At 40.8% G+C, this 20,000-nt stretch overlaps 2 protein-coding genes across 5 annotated transcripts in view; both read left to right on the forward strand.

Moving 5' to 3' along the window:
- Positions 1-5,113, forward strand: part of LOC138972760 (GTPase IMAP family member 9-like) — a 10,107-nt gene extending 4,994 nt beyond the window's left edge. For both annotated transcript variants that reach the window (XM_070345434.1, XM_070345433.1), the window contains exons 4-6: positions 1,786-1,916; positions 2,641-2,842; positions 4,385-5,113. In XM_070345434.1, coding sequence (XP_070201535.1) covers positions 1,786-1,916; positions 2,641-2,842; positions 4,385-4,633 — 582 coding nt within the window. In that variant the 3' untranslated portion in view covers positions 4,634-5,113. The remainder of the gene's footprint in view (positions 1-1,785; positions 1,917-2,640; positions 2,843-4,384) is intronic.
- Positions 5,114-6,285: 1,172 nt separating this feature from the next.
- LOC138972761 (GTPase IMAP family member 9-like) lies at positions 6,286-19,101 on the forward strand. Of its 3 annotated transcripts, none has more exons than XM_070345437.1 (6): positions 6,286-6,931; positions 7,903-7,951; positions 13,154-13,332; positions 16,670-16,800; positions 17,516-17,717; positions 18,446-19,101. In XM_070345437.1, the coding sequence occupies exons 2-6, from the start codon at positions 7,924-7,926 to the stop codon at positions 18,722-18,724; spliced, it is 819 nt and encodes a 272-aa protein (XP_070201538.1). In that variant the 5' UTR covers positions 6,286-6,931; positions 7,903-7,923; the 3' UTR covers positions 18,725-19,101. The 3 variants fall into 3 exon arrangements, with proteins under 3 accessions (XP_070201538.1, XP_070201536.1, XP_070201537.1); XM_070345435.1 differs by having other exon boundaries at positions 6,290-6,842; XM_070345436.1 differs by lacking the exon at positions 6,286-6,931 and adding an exon at positions 6,938-7,084.
- Positions 19,102-20,000: the final 899 nt, after the last annotated feature.

A 20,000-nucleotide genomic window follows, 5' to 3' on the forward strand; every position in this document is an offset into this window, starting at 1 on the left:
GGGTGTGGAGGTGGTGGTGGCTCATCTGTGGGGTTTTGGGGTTTTTCTCTGTGTTAAGGACTTGCGAGTACCTATATGGTGTATATTTGATTTTGACGGTGCTGTCACATTTTGTAATGGAAGATAGATTGGGATGGGGGATAAAGAAGAATGTCCAGTCCCTGGTGACAGCAGTGACAATGTACCAACACAGCATGACACAACTGACAGGTCATTGTGATCCTCCACCGCGAAATGAGTCGCATGTCACCTTTGCATGATTTTCATATTTTTTACATTTTCCTAAAGAGTTTTTTATGCTCTATCCAGTGGTGAAACCCGTTTTAGAAAAGAGCAAAAACTGTTTGAGTTATAAGCCTGTGACTAAGGTGACCCTCACACTGTTACCAGACACTCCCCGGACTTATATTGAGCCTAGCGCAGAACCGCGTGAGGTGACAGGCGACTCATTTCGTGGTGGAGGGTCACATATTCTAACTGCTGCAGTGGGAACCTGTTCTGTTGGCATTGGTCCGAACACAAAGGATCCCCGTTAATATCAGTGGCAGCACCGGAACATACAATGACTGGGTTGGTTATCAGCGTAACACCTTTGCCCAAGACAGCAGTAAACTGACGAATGATTCCTTTTTTAACTTTGTTTGTTTGACACTTTCTACCCCACCTATTTTGACCAAGTTTTTTTTTTTAGCCGAGACCATCTGTGCTGCAGCAGGTCACTCAGAATTGTAGTAACTGTGTAACTGTGTATCAACACGATGGAATGCAGGCGTTAGATCCACGTTACAAGAAGCGACTAAAGTGACTGTGTGTACGGATATATCCGTACCTGGGAGACAATGGGTTAAGAAGAAAGTGTTGTTTTCTTCTACTCTGATGACAAATGTGACCTTCCACCACGAAATGAGTCGCATGTCACCTCGCGCGGTTCTGCGCTAGGCTTAATATAAGTCCGGGGAGTGTCTGGTAACAGTGTGAGGGTCACCTTAGTCACAGGCTTATAACTCCAACAGTTGTCGCTCTTTTCTAAAATGGTTTTCACCACTGGGTAGAGCATACAAAACTCTTCAGGAAAATGTACAAATATGAAAATCATGCAAAGGTGACATGCGACTCATTTCGTGGTGGAGGGTCATATATGCGGACTGCTTCAACCAGCTGCAGGTTTGGTGTGTTTTTGACTCTGCTCTGACGACTGTAGCGACACCCCACGGCGACAGTTAAATGTGATAGATGCCTGTAAACCATGAACTTGTTCATTGAAGGCAGCAGGTTCACTCGGTGTGACAATGCCCCTCGCTTTGATTTCAAAAAACAGACTTCTCAGACAGTACCCCTTCCACGAATGTGAACAATCCCATGACGGGTTTAAACACGCTTTTTTTCGGAACATTACGTAACATCTGAACAAATCCTGGAACAATCCAACATTTCACTCGAAGTATGTTTAGTATTATTGGCAAAATATTCGAACAGTTTCAAAGCAATCCATAAACACTACGATCACCTCGGGAAGCGAAGTGCAATCAAACAGGTTTGAAAATATTAGGGCTAATTTCTTAGCCCCATAAAAACTGTTATGCAAACCCGAAGGCTTCCATGAACATACAGACAATCGGAAACCACCAGACCCTATCACAAACAGAATTCTACAATACACCGGTGTTGACTTTAAAGGCCAACAACTCGGGTGCAGAGTCTGCTGTGAAAGGAGCGGTAGCCTCCCCTGTCACATCACAATACCCCTCAACATTGACGCCTCACTCAAGTTACCTTGTGCCGCAGGTTGTGGACACTCCTGATGTGACCAGCTTGGACATGACCCCGGAACAGAGGCAGGCAGAAGTGAACAGGTGGAGAGAAGAAACTCACCCCTACCCCACGGCAGTTCTCCTTACTATCCGCTGTGATGTCAGGTGCGTGAAGACATATCATGTATTTATTCATATGTTTATGTATGTATTTATTTATGTATGTATTTTTATTTTTATTTTTTTGTTTGTATGTTTTGTATTTGTTTTATTTATCTAATGACTGATTTATTAATTGATTGATGATTGCTTTAGATTTCTTATTCAAATTGATTGATTAATTGGTTGATTTATTAATGCATTTATCAATGCACCTACTCATACTCTTGTATGCTTAATTCATGTGTGCATGCTTTGAAATAAAATACAAATATGTGTGTGCATAATTATATCTGTGTTTGTATGGTTTTTTGTGTGTGTTTTTTTCTAAATGTTATTGATTGACATTTTAGTCAAGCAATCTTCCACGAAGTCCAGAAAATGGAATTGCATTTATGCTCGGAAGCTGAACAAAAAGTAGTGTATAAGTTAGCTCACTATACTGTTGTAATTACAATAGCATCATACTCATCATCTTCTCCTGACTTCAAAACTAAATGCCATGTTACTCTAAAGGTGTGCTAAAAATAAAACAAACATATGTTCAATAAGTATTACATCACATGCTTCGCGGAGACGAGCGTGAACCGTCTCGGTCTTCCGGTATGGTTAGCCGAGACAATCTAACTGTAGTCTCGGCGATGACTGGTTTTTGGTGTTGTGGTGAGCTTGATACCGACTGACTAGATCTTTTTATTTTACTTCCGCGACTTGTTTCTTCATCGTGTAGATATACAGCGGAAGAGCACGCCATCTACCGACAGATTCAGAGGCTGTGGGGCGACAACTCGCTCCAAAGTAGACTGGTGGTGGCCTTCACCTTTGGGGACTGTCAGGACAAACCCATAGCAGAGGAGCTGAAGACAGTCTGTCCTGAACTGATCAGTGTCCTGAGAGTTGCTGGGCAACGATACTTCATGTTCAATAACAAGGTTGGTTATGTGTTTTTTGACGTTCCCACAACTGATGTAGCTATCGGGGACTGATGCAAGTTGTCGTCACGCTCATACGATAATTGCCTATGTCAGTGTGTTAATGGTTTGAGAAAAACGCAAACAACCTTCTTTGGTTTCGGCCTATCTCATTTTAGTTATAAGCTGCAAACTGCCTATCTTGAGCTGTCACTACGGGATAAACGTGAGATAAAAAGCTGACGGCAACATTTCCAATCAACACAACTGGAAAACAACTCCCCAAAAGCATGTGCATACCTTCGCAGTTTCCACACAAGTCTTCCTGTATCACAAAAAAAAGTGCCCAACTAAAAAAACAACGATATCGGCAGTTTTGCTCAGGTTACCGTGGCAATGGTTTCCGATGGTCTGATAGTTTGTACTCTCTAACACATGCCAGATACCCTTCCAGTAGCTTCCCCTGCAGTCTCACTTCACACATGCCTAACACTGAGTTGGGTATTTTTCTTATGAGCTTTTGTTTGTTTGTTTGTTTGTTTGTTTGCTTAACGCCCAGCCGACCACGAAGGGCCATATCAGGGCAGTGCTGCTTTGACATATAACGTGCGCCACACACAAGACAGAAGTCGCAGCACAGGCTTCACGTCTCACCCAGTCACATTATTCTGACACCAGACCAACCAGTAGTACTAACCCCATAATGCCAGACGCCAGGCGGAGCAGCCACTAGATTGCCAATTTTAAAGTCTTAGTTATGACCCGGCCGGGGTTCGAACCCACGACCTCCCGATCACGGGGCGGACGCCTTACCACTAGGCCAACCGTGCCGGTCCTTTCTTATGAGCGTTAAGTTGTGTTCATTTATCAGTTTAAAGGGCGGTCTCGGTTGTGAAGACTTCCGTAGGTTCGTTCAGGCATATCGTGCATCACAGTAATAATGTAGTAGGTTCTAAACAGATCATGTCTTTTGTCACGTATACAACATCTTGATTTCCTTTAAAAAAGTAAAAACGAAACACTAATGACCTGGAATTTTCGCGACAAAATCAAGATTTGCATTTGTGGTCATTGCGTTCTATTATTATATTTTGTTTTGTTTCATACCATGTTAGTATAACGCATTGTTTTGTTTGTTGTTGATATTGTTTTCGTTCTATGTCTTTTAAAATTCCCAGTCGAGCGCAATTAAAGATTAAACAAACATGTTTTTAAAATAATTATAACATGAATGTTGTTTACATGATTTGATAGGCTTGCTCCTGAAGCAAGACATGGCCCGTATGTTTGATAACCGTCTTACACGTTATTGACACGTAATGATAAGCATTAAACTAAATATGTTCTCCGAATTGTTCTTCATGATAAGTGAATTAATACTTGCAAAGTACTTCTGCAGTATAAAGATAGTTTGCTCATAACAATACATATGTGTATCTTTGTTTTCGTCTCTACGTTATCGCCTTTTTTTGCTGTAGACTATGTTTTCGTAAACTCATTTTTTGGTTTGCAATCTACTATTCTGGAATCAAAATCACACGATGTATTTTTATCTCTCAAAAGGACAAACACTCGGATGAACAAGGAGAACAGCTGATCAACTTCTTGGAAGATAATCTCACAGAACCTGAGCCGTTGTGGTTAACCTATTTGCCTCACGCTCTTACTGGAGCAGCATTGTTTGCTGGCATTGACTTTGCTGCCAGGTACGATGCAAGCAATTCCGCAGAGGATAGTGTATCTGCAGTGATGTTTTTCTTTGCGGGCCTGGCTCTCATTGCTTGGAAAGTGTGGGACGTTTTCAAGGGTTGACTATGTGAAGTGAAGCATACAAAAAAGATTGTTAAAATATGCAACTTTACTAATTCATTTCAGTTGTATTTGTGTTATTAAAATGGATGTATGTAGGTATTTATTTTGGTATTCATATTCAATCCATTCAATAATCTATTTATTCATGTATTAAATTAACCTTCGGGGGGGGGGGGGGGGTTCTCGTGCAGGGAATTCACAAGAAATCATTTGTGTAAGAGAGACAGCGCTGGCTAGAACTAAACGTGTGTTTGCCTGAAGCAAGGAATGCACACAGGCCTGTGGATTTTAACGCTTCTCTGTGTCATTCTTATATGTGAACTGGTTTTTTTCTTTTTATATGATTTCTTATCTTCATATGTTGCATCTGCTAAACTGTGACTATTGGTTTGTAGAATGAAAGTGTTTTTGTAATGAGTTGCCCAACATTTTAGCAGCTAGCAGTATGTCCTCATTAAATATTTTCTGCCATACATTGTATCATGTGCGCAGTTATTTTATTTTACCAAATGAAAGTTAAAATGTGTGTGTGTGTGTGTGTGTGTGTGTGTGTGTGTGTGTGTGTGTGTGTGTGTGTGTGTGTGTGTGTGTGTGTGTGTGTGTGTGTGTGTGTGTGTGTGTGTGTGTGTGTGTGTTCGTAGGTCATCTTATTAGGTTTTTTCAGAGCGTCAGAAAATAAGATCGTTTTTTTAGCACAAAAACACAAACCTGCACTCACACAGGCATCTTCATTCTCATTGAAACACGCACTAACAAGAACTCAAACACCAACCCACCCCCCAACACACACACACACACACACACACACACACACACATCTTACATGATTTATATAAAAGGGCAGTCAACTTCGATCAGAATAATCGATTGCTACGAGTGACTTATTTCCCTTTAATTTATAACATAATTCTTAGTCTATTCTAATACTCATTTTCTACAATCGACTGGACGATGTTTTGTCTTTTTAAGTGGTCATGATTATTTAATTCGTGTGTGTGTGTGTGTGTGTGTGTGTGTGTGTGTGTGTGTGTGTGTGTGTGGTATGTGTGTGTGTTATATGTGTGTGCTTGCGCGTGTGTGTGTGTGTGTGTGTGTGTGTGTGTGTGTGTGTGTCTGTGTATGTGCGTGTGTGCGTGTGTGTGTCTGCGTGCGTGTGTGTGTGTGTATGTGGTTGTGTGTATGTGTGTGTGTGTGTGTGTGTGTGGTTGTGGTTGTGTGTGTGTGTGTATGTGTGCGTGTGTGTGTGTACGTATGTGTGTGTGTGTGGGTGTGTGTGTGTGTGTGTGTGTGTGTGTGTGTGTGTTAGTCTGTCTGTCTGTCTGTCTGTGATCGTCACTACTTGTGTCCTCGCTCCTTCAAAGGCCTTTCACAACGTGTATGTGACACTTACTAGCACACACCACGCTATGAAGAGCCTTTATCATTCAATGACACAGACGTCTATGCACATTCTCGCTTTATGCGCTGGTTTTCAATACAAATGCGGGGCAATGAGTCCCCACCCTGTTCCTTTTTACTAAAGAGTGTCTTGCTGACAAGGACAGGTTGAAACGACTCAAAACAGAACAATGTCAGCTGTATGCTGTTTTGACTAGACTGTTACGGTCTTTAAACACTTCTGTGTTCTACTCTCTGACTGTGTAACTCTTCTACCAGCAAGAACAGCTTGACTCGACTGTTGACCTACCTGTGACAAAGTTAGCTTAGCGGTTTGCTAGTCTGACTAGACTATAACATATACAGACGCAACCTGCTCGCTCTGCTTATAATTCCTGACAGTTAAACAATTTTGATGAAAAGAACAGGTTCAACCGACTGTGTGTGGTTTGATGAATAGACTGTTTCTCTTATTTGTCATACAACATTCTATAGCCTCCAGTCTTGAGTAGTCTATGCATAATTGAAATATGTTGATTTCGTCCTCGTAAATATAACAGGTTGACACAACAGAACCCATAACACACACAAACTCAGCGATGTGCTTTTCTGACAAGTCTGTGTTTTGCTTGTTTATGAAACAACTTCCGATTGACTCGAGCAAATTGATAGCCTAAGCGTACGTGGAATGTGTTAGTTTGATTCTCCTTAGTAAAGCAGGTAGACAACACATGTGTAACATACCACACTCAGATAGGTGGGTTTTTGTCATGACTAGACTCGTCCGGTTGTGAGAGAAACAGCTTCCCCCTGGACTTCAGTCTTGAGTTATGTAAGTGGACTATTTTGGTTTCGTTTTCTTTGAAATCCCACTTATACTTGTGTTTCTCCCACGCACATCTGTACGTCTTATCGAATGAGGTTTGCGTACAAGCTAACTGCACATTGGTACAGTAGGAAAGTTAACATTGTGTCGGATATTAGATGAGAAATTAGCGCTCGTCACAAATAGCAGAATATTTTTTTTTATAGAGAGTGCTAAGACGGATTTTTTGGAGTTTCTCAAACGCATCGGTAAGTTCATGAATGCAATACTATTCTATTCTGTGACAGATTGTACTAGTTATTAGGGTTCTTTAAGAATTGTGCATGTTGTTGTCATGTGTTATTTTCGTCGAGTCTGCCGGTGTTCAACTCGATCGATGCGGTCTTACTCAGAAATTCTGGAACTGCCATAGCAGGCTCTAAACAATCGATTGAAACACAGGTGTTTGTAACTAGCGGAATATGTTTGGGGGGGGGGGGGGGGATAAATCAGGCCTTTCAAACCTCTTTGTCAATGTTCTCTACACCCTCCATTAAATCCAATTCGTGAGGAATATTTGTTCTAAGAATGCTTTTTTCTCTGTGTGACTGAAAACTGTATAAAGTGGTTATCTGGATGAACGATATGTGCCACTGCCTTTGTCTCTATCTCTCTGTCTCTGAATTGCTTCTATGACTCTCTCTCTCTCTCTCTCTATCTCTCTCTATCTCTCTGTCTGTCTCTCTTTCTCTCTCTGTCTGTCTCTCTGTTTCTCTCTGTCTCTGTCTCTGTCTCTGTCTCTCTCTGTTTCTCTCTCTCTCTCTCTTTCTCTCTCTCTCTCTCTGTCTCCGTCTCTCTTTCTCTGTCTCTCACTGTCTCTCACTGTCTCTCTCTGTCTCTGTCTCTCTCTCTTTCTCTCTCTCTCTCTCTCTCTCTCTCTCTCTCTCTCTTTCTCTCTCTCTCTTTCTCTCTCTCTCTCTCTCTCTCTCTCTCTCTCTCTCTCTCTCTCTCTCTCTCTCTCTCTCTCTCTCTCTCTCTCTCTCCCTCTCTCTAGTTAAAGTTTAATTCTTATGTTATTTATTTCCAGAATCAGAATCTGACTACCTTCATGTCTGGAGCCGGGGCACCTGAAATGAGTAATTGACAATTTAGTTTGCCTGAGTGCGCGTGAATACGCGGCCGATGTGTATGTTTGTTTATGAGTTGTACGTGTTTTGTGCTTTGTTTGTATTTTCCTGGTTAAGTGGGTTGCGTGTGTGTGCGCGCGCGCGTGTGTGTGTGCGCGCGCGTGTGTGTGTGTGTGTGTGTGTGACGTGTGGTGTGTGTGTATGTGTGTGTGTGTGTGTGTGTGTGTGTGTGTGTGTGTGTGTGTGTGTGTGTGTAACTTGTGGTGTGTGTGTGTAATTTGTGGTGTCTGTGTGTGTGTGTGTGTGTGTGCGCGCGCGTACATGTGTGCTTGTGTGTGTGTGTGGATGTTTTGAGCAAAATAGAGAGAGAGAGAGAGAGAGAGAGAGAGAGAGAGAGAGGGGGGGAAGGAGAGAGAGAGAGAAAGAGAGACAGAGACAGAGAAATAGAGAGAGAGACAGAGAGTCAGTCTCAGACAGACAGACCGACAAACATCAGCAGACACACAGGCTAGGCACATAAACAGACTGACGGACAGACGAACAAACTTGCAGGCAGACAGTTACTGTGACAGTAGTATCCACAGATAATGGCAAAGACAAAGTGAGACAACGACAGAATCCCATAGCATAAACAATAGGAACAAACATTCGACCTGTGTACTGCAGATATGAAGGAGAATGCCATTTGTTTCCTTATGCGCATTAAATTGGGTTTCCATGACTGTATTTTAAGATGAATGTATTTATTAATGTAGTTTACTACACTCTTTGTCTGCAATTCATGTTCCTTAAATATGGTCAAGCGTGGCATTTTTAATTTCCATAGAAGGTAACATGTGTTATCTACTATATAATACTGGTAGGATTTTCGGTGGTTTTTCGATTCCTGTGACCAAACCGCGCGGATTTGTGCCTTCTCCTTCGGTTGCTATGCCAACGTGACCCAGGAAATCGATTCCGCTAGGTCCCGACTTCCAATTTTGTCCACGAACAAAGTTTGAAGAGGTTTGTCTCGCAAATTTGAGCAGACAACAGTGAACTTTGACCTGAACTTTGACATCGCGGCGAAAGAGATCTGTGATTGGTTCTTCTTCTAAACACTACATTAAACACTACGCGACCGCACCTCAGACGAACCTAGCTGTGTGTTTTATTTCTCTACCCCAGACGAACCTAAAATAATAAGAAGATAGATAGATCTGTTTATCTGTTAATGGAACTCCAAAATATTCCATAGATTTGTTTACTTAATTTTTAAAAGATAAGTTCGAAACATTATCACCTGATAAGTCGCCGTATAACCTTATAGGTTCCAGCGACTAAATATTTTCCCCCGGTTCAACCATAGACATGTACGTCATCATGATCTCCCCTTAATTTGACCGTTATTTTGGCTGTCTTAGTGAAATGGTAAGATATATCTCTATGTTTTTTACATGTAAGTGTTCGGAAAAAATACAGTTATAGCAGCTATGTACAAAAATAAGCAGCATATGCTCTTTTCGCCAAAGTAAAGTCCTTTTTATATTTAGTCAAGTTTTGACTAAATATTTTAACATCGAGGGGGAATCGAAACGAGGGTCGTGGTGTATGTGCGTGTGTGTGTCTGTGTGTGTGTCTGTGTGTGTGTGTGTGTAGAGCGATTCAGACTAAACTACTGGACCGATCTTTATGAAATTTGACATGAGAGTTCCTGGGTATGAAATCCCCGAACGTTTTTTTCATTTTTTGGATAAATGTCTTTGATGACGTCATATCCGGCTTTTCGTGAAAGTTGAGGCGGCACTGTCACGCCCTCATTTTTCAACCAAATTGGTTGAAATTTTGGTCAAGTACTCTTCGACGAAGCCCGGGGTTCGGTATTGCATTTCAGCTTGGTGGCTTAAAAATTAATTAATGACTTTGGTCATTAAAAATCTGAAAATTGTAAAAAAAATTAAAAATTTATAAAACGATCCAAATTTACGTTTATCTTATTCTCCATCATTTGCTGATTCCAAAAACATATCAATATGTTATATTTGGATTAAAAACAAGCTCTGAAAATTAAATATATAAAAATTATTATCAATTTTTTTTTTTCGAAATCAATTTAAAAACACTTTCATCGTATTCCTTGTCGGTTCCTGATTCCAAAAATATATAGATATGATATGTTTGGATTAAAAACACGCTCAGAAAGTTAAAACGAAGAGAGGTACAGAAAAGCGTGCTATCCTTCTTAGCGCAACGAATACCCCGCTCTTCTTGTCAATTCCACGGGCACTGCCTTTGCCACGGGCGGTGGAGTGACGATGCTACGAGTATACGGTCTTGCTGCGTTCAGTTTCATTCTGTGAGTTCGACAGCTACTTGACTAAATATTGTATTTTCGCCTTACGCGACTTGTTTCTTCTGGTTTCTTATATGTGTCACAGCACACCGCAAGCTTTTAGGCGAATAGCAAGTGAGTGGTATATATATATCATCAATTTTATAGTAGATAACGGTGTAAATTACTTACCATGTTCATGTCCGTTATACGTTTTCCATATTCCATATGTGTCATTTAATTGTGTATTGCTTGATGCCATGTATGTGTGTGTTTGTGTACATGACTTTAATTAAGCATGGATGGATGTGTGCACTCGATTGTGTGTGTGAACCATGTATATATTTTCTGTTGTCAATTACATATGTTATACTATGCGTTTGAATCATTAAGTATTTTAGACGTCATACTTTTTTTCGTATCTTCACGATGGCTTTTTACCCGTTTAAATTTTAATGCTTCCAACTTTCAAAGCGCTGCACGGCTGGGAAGAGATGCGCACTTTTATCACTGTTGTTCATGTAGACGTAATCATGGATTCATGCAAACGTCATACCTGCTGTATTTTATTTTGTTTGTTTGTATAGTCGCGTGCGGTCGCGCAGTCTTTTTGGTCAGTTCCGATTACCTCCCATTGATGCGAAAACCTATATGACTGTTTTTTGTTATTTTTCTCTCTGTTAATTCACCAGTGGCTATGTAACATGTGTTATACCTTATAGGTTCCAGCGACTAAATATTTTCCCCCGGTGCAACCATAGACATGTACGTCATCATGATCTCCCCTTAATTTGACCGTTATTTTGGCTGTCTTAGTGAAATGGTAAGATATATCTCTATGTTTTTTACATGTAAGTGTTCGGAAAAAATACAGTTATAGCAGCTATGTACAAAAATAAGCAGCATATGCTCTTTTCGCCAAAGTAAAGTCCTTTTTTCTTCTGGTTTCTTATATGTGTCACAGCACACCGCAAGCTTTTAGGCGAATAGCAAGTGAGTGGTATATATATATCATCAATTTTATAGTAGGTAACGGTGTAAATTACTTGCCATGTTCATGTCCATTATACGTTTTCCATATTCCATATGTGTCATTTAATTGTGTATTGCTTGATGCCATGTGTGTGTGTGTACATGACTTTAAATAAGCATGGATGGATGTGTGCACTCGATTGTGTGTGTGAACCATGTATATATTTTCTGTTGACAATGTTGTCAATTACATATGTTATACTATGCGTTTGAATCATTAAGTATTTTAGACGTCATACTTTTTTTCGTATCTTCACGATGGCTTTTTACCCGTTTAAATTTTAATGCTTCCAACTTTCAAAGCGCTGCACGGCTGGGAAGAGATGCGCACTTTTATCACTGTTGTTCATGTAGACGTAATCATGGATTCATGCAAACGTCATACCTGCTGTATTTTATTTTGTTTGTTTGTATTGTCGCGTGCGGTCGCGCAGTCTTTTTGGTCAGTTCCGATTACCTCCCATTGATGCGAAAACCTATATGACTGTTTTTTGTTATTTTTCTCTCTGTTAATTCACCAGTGGCTATGTAACATGTGTTATACCTTATAGGTTCCAGCGACTAAATATTTTCCCCCGGTGCAACCATAGACATGTACGTCATCATGATCTCCCCTTAATTTGACCGTTATTTTGGCTGTCTTAGTGAAATGGTAAGATATATCTCTATGTTTTTTACATGTAAGTGTTCGGAAAAAATACAGTTATAGCAGCTATGTACAAAAATAAGCAGCATATGCTCTTTTCGCCAAAGTAAAGTCCTTTTTTCTTCTGGTTTCTTATATGTGTCACAGCACACCGCAAGCTTTTAGGCGAATAGCAAGTGAGTGGTATATATATATCATCAATTTTATAGTAGGTAACGGTGTAAATTACTTGCCATGTTCATGTCCATTATACGTTTTCCATATTCCATATGTGTCATTTAATTGTGTGTTGCTTGATGCCATGTGTGTGTACATGACTTTAAATATGGATGGATGTGTGCACTCGATTGTGTGTGTGAACCATGTATATATTTTCTGTTGACAATGTTGTCAATTACATATGTTATACTATGCGTTTGAATCATTAAGTATTTTAGACGTCATACTTTTTTTCGTATCTTCACGATGGCTTTTTACCCGTTTAAATTTTAATGCTTCCAACTTTCAAAGCGCTGCACGGCTGGGAAGAGATGCGCACTTTTATCACTGTTGTTCATGTAGACGTAATCATGGATTCATGCAAACGTCATACCTGCTGTATTTTATTTTGTTTGTTTGTATAGTCGCGTGCGGTCGCGCAGTCTTTTTGGTCAGTTCCGATTACCTCCCATTGATGCGAAAACCTATATGACTGTTTTTTGTTATTTTTCTCTCTGTTAATTCACCAGTGGCTATGTAACATGTGTTACAGAATTGCACCGGTGTAAGGGTTAACATTTTATTTTTCACCAAGAGAATATAATTCATTATATGCGGGATAATGTGCGAGGGGGGGGGGGGAGGGGTGCAAACAACATTTTCACAAGCACATAACCAACAAAATGACATCGCATGCGCAGCACACAAAGTGCGTAGCACGGGTACCACTAGTTCTAATTTATTTATAATATGCTGAATATTGGCAAACGATAACAGACCTGTCGAATAAATGGATGTCAAGCTTGACCCGGCAAGCCTCGACCTCAGTAAGTGCCCTACTAAATAAAGAAACTCACGAGAGTTAAAAATATAACATTGTGTAATGTTTACATTTGTTTCTGTGTATGCATAGATGTATTCTTCCATTAAATAGATTGATTTGATTGACGACTTGTGGATTGTTTAATTCATTGATTCATCTATTTATCTGTTGTTGTTCTTTGTGTTTTTCTGTTGCTGTTAGATACCAAAGGGGAAAGCAAGGATCATCGGATTCTGGTGATAGGCAAGGCTGGCAATGGGAAAAGCTCTGTGTGCAATACCATAGCGGGTGGACAACTCTTCAAAATTGGTAGAAGCTTCTCGGCAACCACAGAAACAGTTCATTCTGAAGACGTCAGCAGATATGGACGGAGATTACGGGTATTAATCCTTTGTGACTCTCCACCACGGAATGAGTCGCATGTCACCTTTGCATAATTTTTATATTTTTACATGTTCTTAAAGAGGTGTGTATGCTCTATCCAGTGGTGAAAACCGTTTTAGAAAAGAGCAAAAACTGTTTGAGAAGGTGACTCTCACACTGTTACAAGACACTCCCCGGACTTACATGCGACTCGTTTCGTGGTGGAGGGTCACATTTGCTTGGTTTGATGGATTTGCTAGCTGACTGGGTGGCGAACTGTCTGTAGACATTTCTCTCTGTTTGTGAATAGTTATTCTGCAGGGCTAGGTAGCTCAGTTGGTAAAGCACTGGACTTGTGCTCCTAGGTTCACGGGTTCGAATCCGGGCTGGAACGGACACGGGTCAACTCTATGTGAAGACTCGGAGACGGTGTCCATGTCCCACTCCGATGTCACCACATCATTCTGCCATAATAGTCTCCTGTCCGCCCAGCCGACCTTCTTCTTGACCCTGCTTGTGACCTCGATGTTTGATGCCCCCGCAAGGGGCACGGTACTCTCGAAGCACCCAAAACCCCAAAGAGAGATAACTGGCGGAAATCTTCCTATTGTAGTCTCCTGTCCGCCCAGCCGACCTTCCCATTGACCCTGCTTGTGACCTCGATGTTTGATGCCCCCACAAAGGGCACGGTACTCTGTAAGCATCCAAAACCTCAAAGAGATAAGGCCAAAAAAAAATTGTCTGTTTAGGGTAACATGACAAAAAAAAGTAGGGTCGGTAGGTAGGTAGGTTTTTTTGTTTTTGTTTTTTTTTGTAAATTCACTTCTTATATTTGATGAATACATGTTTCAAAACTAACGTATAAATAAAACAGAGAGAAAGGGAGAGAAAGAAACGCCAAATGTCTCTTTTTAGCATTTTTACCTCTTTTTTTTTCTTTTTTTTTTTTGAAATCAAAAAAAAGTTTTTGGGTCGGCGCCAAATCGATAGGGTCGGTCGGGTTACCCTAAACAGACAATTTTTTTTTTGGCCTAACTGGCGGAAACCTTACTATTGCAGGTGGATGATAACACCTAAACACACACACTCCTTGGTAGCGCGACTCGTGTTGCTGCTAGCTTTGGCATAATCAAGATAAGGAAATAAAAATAAAATGAAAGGAAATGGACCTAGTGCATGAGAGTGGGATGGGCCTAAAGGAGGCAGAGGTACACTGAAGCTCAGGATTGTTAAAGCTTTGTAAAGGGGAATTTTGGGTATTGGGTCATTCCTTACAAAATACATGTGTTGTTGTTGTTGTTGTTGTTGTTGTTGTGGTGGTGGTGGTGGTGGTGGTGTTGTTGTTTTTGTTGTTTGTTTGTTTGTTTGTTTGTTTGCTTAACGCCCAGTCCACCACGAAGGGTGATATCAGGGCGGTGGCCGCAGGGCCGGACTACCGGGGGGGTAGTACCCCCCCTAGCCTAAACATGTACCTTACTTATTTAATTTTTTTTTATTATTGCTTATTTTATGCCGTTTCATGCAAGGAGCGACCATTTTCCTATCTCAGAATATGACCTACCCATCAGCTTCAGGGGGCTTCGCCCCCTGACCCCCACAACGAGGGGGGGGAGGGGTTCTAGTGTTTCCGGACCCCCCCCCCCCCCCCCAGCCAAAAAATAAAAATATTGAATGAGGTATGCATTTCTTTATTTTACATTGAGTTTCAATTTGTGGGGTATTAATCAGTGACAAAATCTGCTGCCTGAAACTGGTAATTATCATCCTCAGAATGCACCAGATTGCACCATTTTGCATCCTTTTTTTCAATTTTTTCCGGGCCCCCCCCCCCCCCCCCCCTAGCAAGCTAGGCGCTAAGCGCCGAGCCGACGGCGCAAAGCGCCTTCACACCCATATCTTCACAATATACTTTTGAAAAAAAACACCCATAAAATGAACTGATCCGCCCCTGCCGCCAAGGGGGACATCCCCCTGGGCCACCACTGGCAACCCCCTCCCCCCTCCTCTTCGCCTAGTCCGGCCCTGGGTGCTGCTTTGACATTTAACGTGCGCCACACACAAGACAGAAATCGCAGCACAGGCTTCATGTCTCACCCAGTCACATTATTCTGACACCGGACCAACCAGTCCTAGCACTAACCCCATAATGCCAGACGGAGCAGCCACTAGATTGCCCATTTTAAAGTCCTAGGTATGATCCGGCCGGGGTTCGAACCCACGACCTCCCGATCACTGGGCAGACGCCTTACCACTAGGCCACCGTGTTGCGGTGTTTTTGTTGTTGCTGATGTTGCTGTTTAAACAAAATAAAATGGTATGGGTCACCTTGTAACTCAGCATATATCTGATCTAGCTTGTACGTGCCTCCTTCCATATGACAAAATACCGGTGTCAACCTGTGAAAGTGATTCGGGTTTTCACTGTGCACTGGCTATGTAGCCACCCTGTAGACAGCTGGTATGTGTCGATATTGATGACCGATTTTGTCCCATGATTAAGCCTGAACAGTTCTATGGTGGTGGCCATGATTGTTTACACGGGGGTGATGGATTGACACTGGAGTGTTTACACGAGAAGAAAGGTACCTTAATAAACGGGGCGGGGATATAGCTCAGTTGGTAGCGCGCTGGATTTGTATTCAGTTGGCCGCTGTCAGCGTGAGTTCGATCCCAGGTTCGGCGGAAATTTATTTCACAGAGTCAACTTTGTGTGCAGACTCTCTTCGGTGTCCGAACCCTCCCCCCGTGTACACTACATTGGGTGTGCACGTTAAAGATCCCACGATTGACAAAAGGGTCTTTCCTGGCAAAATTGCTTAAGCACAGTTAATAATTGTCTACCTATACCCGTGTGACTTGGAATAATAGGCCGTGAAAGGTAAATATGCGCCGAAATTGGCTGCGATCTACTGGCCGTATAAAATTTCATCTCACACGGCATCACTGCAGAGCGCCTAGAACTGTACCCACGGAATATGCGCGATATAAGCCTCATTGATTGATTGATTGATTGATTGATAAACATAATATGTGACCCTCCACCACGGAATGAGTCGCATGCCACCTTTGCATGATTTTCATATTTTTATATTATCCTAGAGAGTTTTTGTATGCTCTATCCAGTGGTAAAAACGGTTTTAGAAAAGAGCGAAACTGTTTGAGTTATAAGCCTGTGACTAAGGTGACCATCACACTGTTACCAGACACTCCCAGGACTTATATTAAGCATAGCGCAGAACCGCGCGAGGTGACATGCGACTCAGTTCGTGGTGGAGGGTCACATATTGCAGAACCTGTTGCACAAAGTTCTAGTGTTACAGTTCACCTTACCCATGAACTTTAATTTCTGCCTCAGGTAGTGGACACACCTGATGTAACCAACCTGGACATGACCCCGGAACAGAGGCAGGCAGAAGTCAGCAGGTGGAGAGAGGAAACTCACCCCTACCCCACGGCAGTTCTCCTTACTGTCCGTTGTGATGTCAGGTGGGGGCAGGCAGCTCTTTAGCTTAAATATGTGACCCTCCACCACGAAATGTGTCGCATGTCACCTTTGCATGATTTTCATATTTGTACATTTTCCTACAGAGTGTTTTATGCTCTATCCAGTGGTGAAAACCGTTTTAGAAAAGAGCAAACACTGTTTGAGTTATAAGCCTGTGACTAAGGTGACCCTCACACTGTTACCAGACACTCCCCGGACTTATATTAAGCCTAGCGCAGAACCGCGCGAGGTGACATGCGACTCATTTCGTGGTGGAGGGTCACATATGCCTTTTTGTGTGTGTGGTTTTGTTTTTAAACTGATTGATTGATTTGTTGATTTACCATTATATTTATTTTCTTAAGCATGTGTTTTATGTGTGCATGCTTTTGGAGTGTTATTTGTTTAATTTATCTTATTTTAATGTTTTATTTAATGTTCAGTTGTATTCATCAGTTTATTATACATGTTTTTATTCATGTAACTTGTAACGTACTCACTGTTCGGCCCTTTCTGACTCAAATCTGATATTTTCAAGAATATATACAATCAAACTGACAGCCACACTTGGATATATCCTAAAAAGTGTGTTTTGTGGCCGGGTTATTCCCCCTGCGCCGTTAGCATGCAATGGGAGGAGTTGAGTAGGATGCTTGTGACCCAAGTAAACACAGAATTTAGCTATTACATTGCTTTCTACCTGATTATTTTTTCCAGGTACACAGCAGAAGAGCACGCCATCTACCGACAGATTCAGAGGCTGTGGGGCGACAATTCACTGCAAAGCAGGCTGGTGGTGGCCTTCACCTTTGGGGACTGTCAGGACAAACCCATAGCAGAGGAGCTGAAGACAGTCTGTCCTGAACTGATCAGTGTCCTCAGAGATGCTGGGCAACGATACTTCATGTTCAACAACAAGGTTGGTTGGTTATTGTTTCATAATAGCCCAAAACCCGATGTAACCGATGCAAGTTATTTCAATTCTCAGTCTAAATAGTGGTCTCGGTATCAAAACCAGTCTTGTGTAGGTCCATACCAGTAAACACGTTGACAGTTCATGTCTTTTCCCACTCGTTAAAAATCGTGGTCTCTATTAAAACAATTCAAACACATCTTTTTTGGGGGTACGTCTCGGACAATACCAAGGTAAAACGTGCACTTGTGTTTTTGCTTTTTCATCTCTTCGCTTTGTTCCGTTTAGTTTTGAGTTAATTAACGTTTACTTTGTGTTCGTACAATCTGTTCTTTCTCTTTCTTTTTATATGGCCAGTCGAACGCAGAAAAAGAAGACGAGAACAATTACGTTAAATGGATATAATAAGATAAGATAAGATAAGATAAAATAAGATTAGAAAGCTTTAATATCCATTTTCATTTTACACAAACATGGACATGTTTCTTCAATAATACTAATAATAATACTAATAATAATACTAATAATAATACTAATACTACTAATAATACTACTAATAATACTAATAATACTACTAATACTAATAATAATGTGTTATGTAATTGTAATCGATACTTTGAAGGTATGTGGCCTTAACCCATTTATTTTTGTAACGTTGTCTTTGTTTGTGTACTGTGCTGTGTGTGTTTTACTCTTCATACTGATCCATTCAAATCTGCATTGTGTCTCAACAGGCCAAAAACGCAGATGAACAGGGAGAGAAGCTGATCAACTTCTTGGACAAGAATGTCACAGAAACAAAACTTCCTTTACCAGCACCTAAGCCACTTTGGTTAACCTATTTGCCTCACGCTCTTGCTGGGGTTGCTTTGTTTTCTGGAATTTGCTTTGCTGCCTCCTACACTGCAAGCAATTCTGCAGGAGCCGGTGTATTTGGAGTGATGTTTTTCTTTGCGGGCCTGGCTCTCATTGCTTGGAAAGTGTGGGACGTTTCTAAGCGTTGCAATTTGTAAAGTGATATGGAAAACACATTAATGCAACTACGTATCCATTTCTATAGTTCAACTGTTGTTATTGATATGCATGTTTGTATGTATTTTTGTTGTTGGAAACTGTGGGACGTTTCTAAGCGTTGACTTTGTAAAGTGATATGGAAAACACATTAATACAACTACTTATCCATTTCTACATTTTAACTGTTGTTATTAGTATGTATGTTTGTATGTATTGTATTTGTTCTCTTAATCAATATATATCATTTGTTATGTATGTATTTATGAATTGATGTGTTTATGTATGTGTTCATGTAGTTATTTGTTTATCTATTGATTATTTATTTATGTATCTATGTCTTTATTTGTTTATGTATGTGTTATTTACTTTTTTCCCAGGACGGGGGGGGGGGGGGGGGGGGAGGGGAGGGGGGACGGGTTGTTTGCTTGTGTAGATTATTCACTATGGGGTGGAACTAAAAGTTCGTTTGCTTTTAATTGGGAACATGTGTGTTAGTATTTTTAGAAAGACAACTTGTCGGGGATCAGTGTTTGTAATTTTTCAGTTTCAAATATTAAGTAGAAAATTTGATTTGTAAATATAAGGAATATTTCCATTGTAAAGAGAAAATGTCCATGTCTCGTGAGTGTAATATACCTCTATGTTGGAGTTAAAAAGAAGAAAAAAGACCAATGAAGAAGGATACTTTACTTTATTTGGTGTTTAACGTCGTTTTCAACCAGTATAAGGAGGAGGATAAGATTGTATATAGTCCATGAGGGTAACCTCACAGAAATTCGGGCTGCTTTCTCTCTGGGGAAAGCGAGCTGCCATACAGTATACGGCGCTACCCTTTTTTTGTCCCCTGCGTGTATTCATGTTTCCAAGCCCTGAGACTTAATGCCACGAAGGTTATATCGCGACGAATGAAAAAGGATGCTCACCGCCTATTTACAAGAAAAAAAAAAAAAAAAAAAGGGAAAAAAAATAAAAGAAAGGAAAGAAAAAAGAGAGAAGAAAACAAGGAAGGGCTGAAGCAGCCTGCATGCAAAGTGGGGTAAAAAATAAAAAAAATTAAAAAATTAAAAAAAGTTCATTTTTGCTCGGAGGAAGGGAAAGACAATAGCTTGATTTTCACGCTTCCCAACTCAACTCAACTCAACTCAACTCAACTCAACTCAAATTTTATTGGCTTCAATTTTCATAGAAGAATTTGTCTTGCGCTTGGGAGAAAATAAGAGTATAACATATAAAAACAGCATTCATATCACATTTCATGTATCACACACAGTAATC

Source organism: Littorina saxatilis, linkage group LG8 (assembly GCF_037325665.1).
Source record: "Littorina saxatilis isolate snail1 linkage group LG8, US_GU_Lsax_2.0, whole genome shotgun sequence".
Classification (NCBI taxonomy): Eukaryota; Metazoa; Mollusca; class Gastropoda; order Littorinimorpha; family Littorinidae; genus Littorina; species Littorina saxatilis.